The sequence below is a fragment of the Mangifera indica genome, chromosome 11 (genome assembly GCF_011075055.1).
Source record: "Mangifera indica cultivar Alphonso chromosome 11, CATAS_Mindica_2.1, whole genome shotgun sequence".
NCBI lineage: Eukaryota > Viridiplantae > Streptophyta > Magnoliopsida > Sapindales > Anacardiaceae > Mangifera > Mangifera indica.
The window spans coordinates 3,304,168-3,316,529 of NC_058147.1; the positions used below are offsets into that span (position 1 = coordinate 3,304,168).

Sequence of the window (12,362 nt, forward strand, 5' to 3'; positions counted from 1 at the left end):
TTGATAAAATCATGTTTGAAAATAAGAAATTTTAAATGATTTTTATTGTAATATCTGATTCATAGTCACTATAAGATTAAGTTTTTTTTTTTTTTTTAAATATTTGCCAACCACAGACATGATCCATGTGATGGGGTTGGTAGGACATTGTCCACCATTTGTGGGGAGAGGGTTTGTTATGTGGATGATTCCTCAGTGAGAGTACCTTTAGCAACTATAAGAGAAGAAACTTCAAGGTGTAGCCTTGTCTCATGTGGTTTCAATGTTCTTTTTCCATTAACCACAACAATATAAAGGGGGTCATTTTACCCAACTCATTGTGGATTCGACAAAATAACAAGTATGAGTGTAAGGTATTTCCTTTAGGGTATGGCCTAGACTATGGTCTTCTCATTCTTACATTTTTATTTAGTTGAAGAAGGCAAAGAGTTGGAGGCCTCACGTTTGCAAGAAGAACCACCAGAGTTAGAAAATTTGCAAAAAATTAACACCTCAATTAATATAAACAACTTTAGACAGAAAAGACTATTTAGAAGGTTTATTAATACTCAACTCAATTAAAAACTCTATTAACGTGACATATCCTAAAACATAATAAACTTTCAAATTTACCCAAAAATTATTATTAAACTGAACAACTCAAAAAACACACAAACAAATGAACCCAAAATTCTAATTTTCACCTTTATTGAGAAAACTCATCTTATGAATAATTGGTGAAAAAAATGCTTTGACACCGTGTTGGTTTGGGAAAAAGAAAATGTTTCAACAATGTCTCTAAATAAAACCAGAAAGTCTTTGAAAAAGGCTTAAAGATTTGACAAAAGTTGTATGGTTTTCAAGGAGGACGTCTAAAATTCAAAGGCTTGAAATTTTAGGGTAAAGAAAAAAGTGAAGCCTGTGTTCCTTGCATTTTTATAAACATATTCAGATTGAGAATGAACCGATCTCAACAATCCAAATTAAGTCGATGACACATGTCATCATCCATTGAAAAATCATAATGATTTAAACCACGATATATGGTGCACACATGTAGTGCATTAATTATAAAGTGAAAACATTATTCTCACAACATGCTTCAAATTAGATATTTTAAAACATCCATTTCTTGTTTATCTATATAGAAATATAAAGAGTTTTTAAAATCTTATTCATACCTTAAAATTATACAGTCAAATTTTTGTTAATTAAACTCACAAAAACGATATCAAATTTTAAAGAGACGATTGGTCATATATAAAGACTATCAAGTCAAGTTAAAATATGGATAAAAGCCTTTTTTTTTTTTTTGTGATTTATTTGATCACTTTCTATTTTTATTTCATATCAAAATGAAACAATAATTATAACACCACGTTTTCTTATTTCACTATAATAACTTGATGTACAACTTTCATCTAAATATCTAGGTTTAATATATCAAGATCTAAACAAATCTCTGACATAAAATAATGGACTCATTCTCTTATTCCATTAAAAAAAAAAAAAATTATATAAAGGCAAGAGGCATCTCCCTTGTAACACAATTACCCAAAAAAAAAAAAAAAAACTCTTGTAACATGGAGCCACGTGGTGAGCATAAGCGTACTATTCTTTTGCTTTTTGCTAAAAAAATAACTCTTATGTAACACCTATGGTTACACTGTTGAATAACAGGCCGAATTACTTGAAAGAAAGCTTTTATCACCATTATTTACTTGGACAAGATCACACCAATGATGTTACATACTTTTTGTTGGCAGAATTTTAGAAGCAAACATCTACAACGAGAAAAATCCTTGTTTGCTACCCTTTCCCAGGCACTTGAGAGACAATTGCAAAATTCTCTCAGCCTTTAGATATGATACTGTTGTAAAAAATGAACGATGAAGGGTAAAGGTGCGGTTGAAACAGAGGTCAACAAAGGAATAGAAGTAAAAATGTTGGGTAAAAAACACCAAACAGTGAACAGAGCAAGCACTAATAAAATAGGCGGCAATGTTTCTAAACCACTTGATATATTTATCAATTTACATATATATGGTCTACAGACCAGTACAAAATGTGGATAAAAGTCCTCAAGGACCAGCAAATTTTTGGGAAGACGACGGATGCAATTCACGGAGAAGATAAAAAGCACCCCCACATACCCTACTATAATTGACAAAATGCACAAACCTGTATGTGTATTGACTTTATGGAGCTCCAAGTCCTTTTCACATAATGCAAATCTAGCTGGCGTCTGGAGATTTGTGTTTGGATGAAGCTTCAGCGATTGTGGAGAGGGTCTGATGCATTAGGAACTTTCCTCTTGCTCGAAATAAATGAATCGAATGAGTTTCTCAGACTTCCCTGTTTCTGCTTCTGGCGTTGTCTAGCTTGCATTGTTGGTGATTTATCGTTTATACCAACAACCAGGGTCTCTTCCTTCTCTCCACAGACTATCAAGGAGAGAAAAATTATGATAATTAACTTCTGAAAGAACCCCACTTGGGACAACTGTTGATAATGCATGTTGTTGGTAATTGAGAGCTCTTCTAGTTCTTCAAACAAGTGAAATGCACTGCAGGAACTCACCAGCTTAAGAATGAGAGGGGTTGGAGAAAACGTTATTTTCAGGGAAAGCTTTATGGCTTTGTAGTTTGGAAAGAAATGATGAACGAAAAGAGAAAAAGGCGATGCAGTGTGCTGAGTAACCCTGCAAACAAGGGACACAACTCACGATGGAACTTTTCTAGCCATTTTGCTCTCTATTCTTTCTCTTCAGTCCCTAAGATAAGGCTGAGTCTATACATAATTTAAGGCACATAGTTTGCAGATCTTGGCTCTTGTGCTATTTTCTTTGTCGGCTATTGCTTGTCGGTTAGAGAAAATTGTCAATTTTCTCTTTATAGCTACTTCGGCTACTCCAGAAATAACAATTAATGACTGTTTTCAATCCAAAATAGTTTTTTTGCATCGTGTAACCGAGCCCATCAGCCATTCTTTCGAGGACTTTTTCATCTCATGCAAAAGCTTACATCATACCAAGAATCCCCTACGACACATAAACAATATCTTTCTTCCCTGATAAACAACCTTTGCCTTTAATTACAAGTGAGTGGTCAAATAATGCGCACTCGAAACAGAGCCACTGGTTTTCTTCAATATCCTATGTGAAATGGCAACCCTCTATTCAACATATAACCAAGCCGAGCTGATTATGTGAACACATTATCTTATTCCATTCCGTGACAATCGCTTTCTTTATTTATGAATTGCCATCAAATTTTGGCACCGATTCTACCCAAAAAGAGGCCAACCCACGGCTTTGTCCTTTCAAATGGCTTACAGAAAGTTAACGACACAAATAAAATATAATAAAAAATAAAACTTACATGAATTCTGCGTTCAATGCATTATCTACCATTCTACTTATGAATATCTGTGTAGGTGTAAAAACTCAAGGCAAAAAGTAAAACATCTGATGATTTAATAGACAAACATGGCTTGGGAAAGATAAAAGAAGCATTAGTATCTTGTACAGGACCGTTCTCCAATACATTTTCATCACATGAAAGGAAATAATTGGCTCCCTAAATGGTTAGACAGCGTTAATTAAAGATTTTTCCTGAATTTCTTTGCGCATGCATGCTATTCTGATTATAATCAGAAATATTCAAGTGGGAATTCATTGCATGTTGGGTAAACCCTGGTCCCAGGAATAAGCCAGGCTTTCATTGCATGCAGCCCAAGTGAGAATTCTTTTTGTTTACTGAAAGCCCAAATTTGGCCGAAGACCTAATGCTTCATCTGCTGTATCCCATTAAGCCCAAATTACACAGCCGTCCCATCGATAAAGTTGACAGTTGGTACAATTCTATTGAAATATGATTGCCCAATTTCCATCTGTTGTGCAGCTTCCACTGAATTATATTCAGTGGTATTTGTATTTTGTTGTGATCTGGCGTCAACGAATGAGACAACTCCGTGCTTCAACAGCCTGACTCATCAATCCACCACAAAGTTATCTTTTCAGCTAAGAAGCTTCGGTTGTCAGCGTTGTTTCCTGTGCTAATCTAAGCCAATCTAAAATGGTGGAAAATGCAAATTAAACTGCTATCAATCTCTTACTGGACAAAAAGATGAATACCAAATGCTTCCTCAGAGATATGTATTTATAAACATAAGAATTTACATCATTCACAAATTGGACTAACAACCCATCTACTTCAAGACTATTCAACAGTTAAAATGTAAAGCTATTAAATCCAATCAGCAATGTATCAGTTACCTAAAGCCAACAGCATTCCTTGGTGAATTAGAATATCTTCTACAATCACTGTTTGTACTTGCTCTAGCTAGCTGCACCAAATACATTTCACAGAAGTCTTAAAAAATCAACAGCTCTGAAATGTTGCACCAAAGCATTTCGTGGCAAGTAATTCACTTCAAAGATCCTTTCCCTCAATTAAGATTGGCAAAAAGCTAACCAAAAAGCAATCTTCTGGGAGTTAGAATACTCATTTTCAACCGTCTCAACGAAGTTAAATATCTATTGACGATTAGTTTAAAAACATAAAAGTAATTCAACTTCAAGCTGTAATATTTCCAAGTAAGAAACAGGTCTCTCTAAAGAAGAAGGCAAGGTTGTCACACATCTGAACTGTTTCAAGAAAGTGAAAACACAATTAAGATTACCATCTTAACCATGGGACAACTGGCAATATGACCATTAATATACTTGACAGAATATGTACCTTACGCTGCTTGTATTTTCTCTTACAGCTCGTAAACTACCTCCCCTTCTACTAAAAAACAAGTCATGTATGATAAGAGCACACTCTTTTATATCAGATGGTTTGTAACTAGTGTACTGCTGCAAAGCAGAACTCTGCAGAATACACATAATTGACTCAATAGAGGTCCTTTGTGGACAAGAGTAACAATCGGATAATTATGTAATCAGCCTACCCAAGGATGCCTTGTTGGACGAATCATGAATCGTGCAAGAAATATAACAGATGCAGCCACTTGAGAAGGTAAAAACTTCACACAAGCATAATCTAATAAACTCAACTCTGCAAGGTAGTGTCCAAGGAACTCTAGCTGCAAATTGGAAGCTGTGTAAAGCACAAAAAATAAGCAGTCAATAAAGCATTTTCTTAGCTTTTGCACATCCACAGAGCAACAAAAGAGAAGAGGTTTTACTTACTTCATAGTCTTCTTGTGCAACCCTAGTGAACCTCCTGCATTCCAGCATGGTAATTGTAGCAATAGTTAGTACAAAGAAGCATTAAATTGTTATCAGTTATGTCCTACATGAAAATGTACAAGTGTTCTTGCCTTAAAAATGTTTTCATTGTGGGATTGCCAAGTCCAAATTTCAGCGCCTTGAGTATATCAGCCTCCATCTTAACCACCTTCACATAAGATAAATTTCGTTTTAACAACTTGGGTGGATGTAGAATGTAATGAAATAGATTATTTAAAAAATAAGGTGCTAAGAATTACCTCATCTTTAGTGTTTGTATTATCTGTAATGCAGCAAAAATATTCCGCACTCGGAGGGCTGATTTCCTCATACTCTCTACTTGATACAATAAAGATAACAAAATATAAGCATTCAAGCAAATATAATTTGAGCAATAAGTTTTAACAGTAAAAGCATGAAAAAAAAAAAATTGAAGTAATTCAGGTGCTTCCGAGGCAATGAGCATAGAAGAAACACCAAGTAATTGCAGTCTTTGCCTATTATGAACATCAAGGAAAGAAATCTGTCGATATGGGTGTTGGAAATAATTAAACATGCGAGGATCAAATTTTGTGAAATTTGTAAATAGAGATTTACGTACCCGGAGTAATTTTTGATGAAGCTTCTTCAAATACAATGTAAGGTATTGATGTTAGTCTATTTTCATAACATCATTTGCCCACGTACTAATTTTCAATTAGAAAAACAAAATTTGTGCATTACATTAGTAGGAGAAGAGGGGAGAGTTCTTTTCTCTAGAAAATAACGTTATTCTCTTATAGGGAGGCAGTTTGAACAATTTATATATGTCCAACTGCCTCTTATAATTGTCCTTGACAATTATATTAAACCGGATTGAGTCAACCCGTCATGGGTGAACCCGGATCAAATAATGGGAAATGGTGAGATATCATAAAGGGTATCCGACACAAGTTTGTATTCCTCAGTAACTTCCACCAGAATTCCTCGCATATTTGTACTAACATCCTTTTGAACCTTCTCTATGTAATCAGGTAAAGGTCTTCTCTTTGGAGCCACCTGCATAGTCAGGTTTAGTTACAATTGACTAAAACACTGTTAAAAGACATAGCGTATTATCAAACCCAAAAATTTAAAACAAAAAAAAAACAGATACCAGAAATATACCAAATTCAACACAAATTCTAATGCCAAAATAACGATTGATCATTTGCAGAGCCTTATTCCTCAAAGAAACACAATCTTATACTTCTCAGCCTAAGCTAAAAATCTTAACATCAATACAACTTTCACATCAAATGCAAACCCGAAATGCTATTACAATAGAGCAATAACTTAAGACTGTATAGTAGAGCATTCCTAGAAGAATCAACAGGCTTAATTAGAGTTGGATTTAAAAAAAAAAAAACAAACAAAAAAAGATAAAGTCTTCAGTTACCTCCATGTTATGGAGATCGAAAATGTCGGATACATTTGGCCCACACATCTGTGGATCGTCCCACTTGGCATCTATATTAACCTTTCCTTCGACATCGTTGTTCTGGGTGGATATCGGCAGCAGAACTTTCTTAACTTTCGCTTTAGCTCTACCTTCGGGCTTCTGCGGGTCACTCTTCAAAATCGGATTCTTCGAAACGACGACGTTTGACAAGTTGGGTAGCTCCCCCAACACTACTTGCTTCTTGTTAGGTGAATGCTCTCCCGCATTACCTAATGCCGATCTTTTTTTAGCAGCGCGGGTGAACCTCCCACAGTTCTCCTGATCTGCCATTGTAGTACAACTACGCAGACTTGTTTTGAATGGACTGTTCGGAATTAAGAGCTGGACAGTGAATAGAGAGAAAGAGATGGACGGATTGTGAAGGCGGGGAGAAGATATGAATATGTAGGGAAAGAAAGAGCGGCACTGTATTCATTTTAAAATAAGAAGATCAGCGGTGCTGCTTTGAATTTCCGAAGTAATAAACATGAGGTTGTGAATGGTTGTTTTTTAATTTTATGACGTATATTTTAATTTTTCAGAGTACTTATTGAAAATTATATGTTGGCCCAAGGACTTTTTCCCACCCAAGGTTTAGTGAACCCCAATTTTACATCTTTATAAACAGTTAAAATTAATAAAATTGATTAGTTCAAATGATAAAATTATTATTTAATCAGTAATATTAAAAAAATTAAAATTTTATCTTATTTTTCATTCAAACATTAAAAACTAATAATTTTTTCGTAGAATTAAACTTTAAAAAAATATATCTTTACCATTGATAGGTTTCTAATTCTCCGACGATCTCCTGACGACATTTCTCCCTCTCTAGTGTGTTTCTCCTTCATGGCCATCTCCTCCTAGTGTTGTTGATGGCCTTCCCTTGTGTCTTCATCTTCAGACGAAAATGTTAGAAAAGACGACATTGACAGTGCTATGAGGAGATGGCCAAAAGGAGAGATGTCATCAGAAGATCACTGGGGAACTAGAAATCTAGCAAGAGTGAAAATGTAATTTTTTAAAATGTAATCATAAGGTAAAATTAGTAATTTTTAAGGTTTAGAGAAAAAATAAGATAAAATTTTAATTTTTTTAATATTATTGATTAAATAATAATTTTACTTTTATAACTAATTAATTTTATTAACATTAATAATCTATTAAAAAATATTTCAAATTTTAAACTTAATAAGTATAACTTTAAAATTTCACTAAATCTTGATCGAGAATAATTCTTCGGCCTCACATTTTTTATACATTGAAGTAATCTCTAAGCCGACTGATATATTTTAACACCAATCAAATGTATTTTTTAAAAAGGAAACGAATTTTATAAAATTATAAATGTATCAATTTAATAGTTAATGAAGTGCGAAGATGCATTTTTCCCTTTTTTTTTTATATATATTTCTACAGCTACAAACAGAGTCGTGTCGTGTTGAAATGTTTAAACACCGGCCATCGTTTTTGTGCAAAAATACCAACTTTTGGGATGCGATGGGCTGTTCAAAGTCAGAGATAGCATCATGTTGTATAGGCAAGACCATTTATCCAGGCCTGCCTATTTTTGTTGTTGGTGTCTTCAAGAGATGAAGACGCCAACAACGTAGTGCGCTCTCTTGGATATTCCCTCTTAAACCCAATCATTGTTGTAACTTTGATAAACCTTCAAAAGATGAAGGTATTATCTTGGATAGGCAAACTTAGGAAGTCTTAAGTTTCTTGCTATCCTTCTGCTCAGAGAGAATGAGCTTAAGTTAATTTTTGTTGCTTTTTTGTGTTTTATATATTCATTTACTTGAAAAAAATGTATGATCAAATAACACTGTTTCTTTTTTTTTTTTAATTGAGTTTAAAGATGAGAAATAATGTATGAAAAAAATACTCTAATATTTCATAATGATATTGATACCATTTATATTCTAAAAAAATATTTTTTTATTAGTATAAAAAATAAAGTGACTATTGTTACCGTGCTATGAACTAAATGATTTACTTATATAAATATAATTTATTGATTGAAATTAAATATATCAAGAGAGCCAAACTGGTTCGCAACGTAATTCATACTCATTTTATTTTTACATGGCCAACAAGACACATTTCACAAAATTGTGGGTTATGCCAAACTCTTAGTCATGTCTAATGTGTTAAAATTCTTAGGGTTCAACCTACACATCCTAACATAGCTTAATAAAAAATTAAAATATTTAAAAATATAAAGAATATAAAATAATGAGCCCGTCACAAAAACACATAAACTAATTTTGTAAAAGGCTCGCAAAGACACAATCCAAAGGATTTTAGGTTGTAATATAAGTCTTATCACGTATAAACTCGATAATTAACAAATCTTAATATGATACAGACTTATGAGTTCAATGTATTATCTATTGGATTTGGCCCAATATAACCCACTACCTTATCTAATCTGAATTACAGAGACTGTTGTTGGGTGTTGTTATTTATTTTTATTTCAAATTTATTTTTGGGGCAAATAAGAAGGAAAAAAAAAAAGCCCAGAACTTTGAAGTATTTTTGGTAATCCTACACAACTTATAAGTTACACCTAACGTTCAAAAACCAGCCATTCAATTCCCCGCCACTCCCAAGAATAGTAACTACTTGTCGAACTTATGGTTAAGTACCTCTAATAACCTACTAGTCTTCTCTCTCAATTCCTCCTCTTAAACTTTTAATTCTTCCCGTTACATCTCTTTCTGCCCAAAGACATATTACCAGCCATGTTCAGGCCAGTTCTTGCTCCTCCTATTAGGCATCAGCAGCGGTGGCGAGAGAGCTCAGCACGTTTGATAGCCCCTTTGACCCTATGGATTTGTGGCATGTATAATCTGTGATATTCTCATCCAATTTCTCTTGAATTGATCTTTCAATGCATTTTTACCTCCTCCTTTTGCAGTTACTTTGAGTCTAAAGTATGGCTACTATGGAGATTGTCGCATGGTGCTTGGACCCAGCTCATCAAGATTGATGAAAGCAAGCTCTGTGTTCGTTAAGCAGATTGAAGTGAGAGATGATGACAAGAAAGGTGTTCTTCTTTATGGGTTTTCTGAGATGCCTGAATTGAGCTTTGAAACAAATTGGAGCGTTTCAAATTTTTTGATCATTGGATCTTACGGCCGCAAGGTGACATTTCTGATTTATGTCTATTGAAAAAAAAATTTATTGCTTTGCATTTGCCCAATATTTGAGAATTGATACAGTTAGATCTGCATTTTTAGGGGTTTTCTCTGTGGCTGAACAAAGGTTCCAGGATCCATATGAGATTGGAAATTCAGAGTAAAAGTTCGAATCAATTCCAAGTGGTTATGGTTAAGGGTAAGTGAGTATAGTTCCTTAGAAATCTAGTAAATATATTTTTCTCTTACGAATTTTACAGTATAACAGATGTATACATGATTCATTAGGAGAACGAAAATTCCAAACATTGCTGCCTAAACTCACTACTTCCTCAGAATCCCTTACCCTCACTGACACAATAACTGGTATGATTCTGTTTTTACGTTTCTTTTTTTTTAGTTTAAGAAATATGAACTTTATATTACATATATTTATTTGTATGATTAAATTAAAAATTAATATAAACAACACAAATAATTTAAATCTTTATACAAAAATTAAAAACAATTTTTACTGAAAATTTAATAATTGTTGCGCCAAATAGGGGTCGAGTCTATGACCTTCTGCTTAGGAAACAGATGCTCTATCCATTGAGCTACGAGCGTTTTCCTAGCACAGTGTTCAAAAGCATTCTATAATTGAATTCCAAAACTTTTCTTTGCACATTTAGTTATTTCTGAACAAACTTTGATCGATAATATAATTGCTAGAGGAAAAAGGTCGTGCTTAGCTATGACCTTGATTATCAATGTTATGCCCCCTTAGTCAAATTCATACATATGTCATCGAGGGAGTGAAAAGTTACCTAGTTAATTACTAGTTATATTATTTACCTACAAATCAACCAAACATAAGGATGAAAAACCTTATATTTATAGCTAGTGGAAAAAGTGAAACTTAACATGATTTCGCTTTCATATTCAACTCAATTTATAGTCATATTACATCTTGTATCCATATAGGATAACAATAATTTTTTATTCAATAGACAATATGTCATTTTCAAGGAAGAGCAATTAAAATAAATGTTTAGATTCATTATTGTATTAGAAATTAATATATATATTAGCTAGATGTATGTAATCTTACTTCATTATCATACATGAAGAGCTATACTTTACAATCAGATACACAAAACAGTCGATATTGTTCATATCAATGATATAACGATAAATGTAAGCTTTCAAGTAGTAAATTGAACCACCTCAAAAAGTTATTTTCTTCGAACTGATAGACTACTTGATTGCATTGAATTTCATCTCTAATTTAGTATAGTTTTGGTCGGTATTCAATGATTGAAACTATCCTTTACAATTTTGACTTTATCTGATGCATAATTTTCAGGTAAAGCTGCTAAATACAGTATTGAAGAAGATGACAGGTATTATATTGGTGTCATCAACATGAATCACAAAAGCATATTAATGACAATGACTGTAAACGTTACCTCCAAAATGTATGACCTAACGAAAGCAAAGAACGTCTGTTCAACATTAAAGGGATCCTGCCGGCTCCAGCTCTTGTTTCCCAATACTCATTATGTCATACTAACAACTCCCAGCAATGTAAGCCCCATTTTTTTTCCCCACTTTGTAATTTGCTCAATTTTCCTGAAACTTAGATCTAAATCAACAAAATTTACTGCAGGGGGATCTAGATGGATGGTACATTGAGCTCTCTTTTGTCGCTCGTGTGTTAACCTACATAGCAATTTTAGGATTTATCATAATCATTATTTTTCTAGTATTGAAATACCTCGGAGCCTGTGATGGTGAGGATAGCTTGGTAGATTCAGCTACAAGGGAAGTATCTGAGACTGACCCTATAATACCTGAGAAAACAGTTCAACACACATATGGAACAAATGAGGAAGATGATGATTCAGGATCATCTAGCAGCTCTTCAGAGGATCTGTATGATGCCAAATTATGTGTTATTTGCTACGATGACCAACGTAATTGCTTCTTTGTCCCATGTGGACACTGTGCAACTTGCTATAACTGTGCTCAGAGGTATATGTGCAGAAAGAGCACCATCATGCATGTTCTCTTTTGAAATAAAATTTTCAGAGATTTTAACATTGTGTTCTTGTTGCAGGATTATGGAGGAGGATAGCAAGATGTGTCCAATATGTCGCAGGCTTATTCACAAAATTAGAAGACTATTTAGCCCGTAGAGCTAAAATGAGCTAGGCAATTTGTGTGATTGTGTTTGAGAAGAAAATTAATGAATGTTGAGGGTATAGGATTTTTTTTTTCCAGGATAGGTTGAGTGTTCATGAAACTGACAAAAGGGTATTCATGGTCTTATTACTTATCTTTGTGAAATGGTCACCAATTTGATATCGGAGAAGATTGTAATTTGTCCGATGTGTATTCCAATTCTGAAGAGGTTTCAATCCCATCCAGAGAAATTAACCTGTAATTCATATTTTTTTGCACTAGTAGAATAAATTTTCCCTTCAGAATGGAAACCTGAAAATCAGGTTCTTTGAAACCTGTTATGGTGTTGCCAAGGTCAGCTTCCAGAATATCTAAAACTTTG

General features: G+C 33.7%; 1 protein-coding gene and 1 pseudogene across 3 annotated transcripts; one reads left to right on the plus strand and one right to left on the minus strand.

Annotated features, from left to right (window-relative positions):
* Positions 1–3,309: 3,309 nt before the first annotated feature.
* Positions 3,310–7,166, minus strand: LOC123228852 (annotated as a pseudogene).
* Positions 7,167–9,319: 2,153 nt separating this feature from the next.
* On the plus strand, positions 9,320–12,316 carry LOC123228532 (E3 ubiquitin-protein ligase APD2-like). 3 transcript variants are annotated; one of them, XM_044653932.1, is made up of 7 exons: positions 9,322–9,518; positions 9,598–9,824; positions 9,920–10,016; positions 10,106–10,183; positions 11,163–11,383; positions 11,466–11,830; positions 11,916–12,316. In XM_044653932.1, exons 1-7 carry the CDS (start codon positions 9,422–9,424, stop codon positions 11,992–11,994), a joined length of 1,164 nt encoding a protein of 387 aa, XP_044509867.1. In that variant the 5' UTR covers positions 9,322–9,421; the 3' UTR covers positions 11,995–12,316. The 3 variants fall into 3 exon arrangements, with proteins under 3 accessions (XP_044509868.1, XP_044509867.1, XP_044509869.1); XM_044653934.1 differs by having other exon boundaries at positions 9,383–9,522; XM_044653933.1 differs by lacking the exon at positions 10,106–10,183 and having other exon boundaries at positions 9,320–9,518.
* Positions 12,317–12,362: the final 46 nt, after the last annotated feature.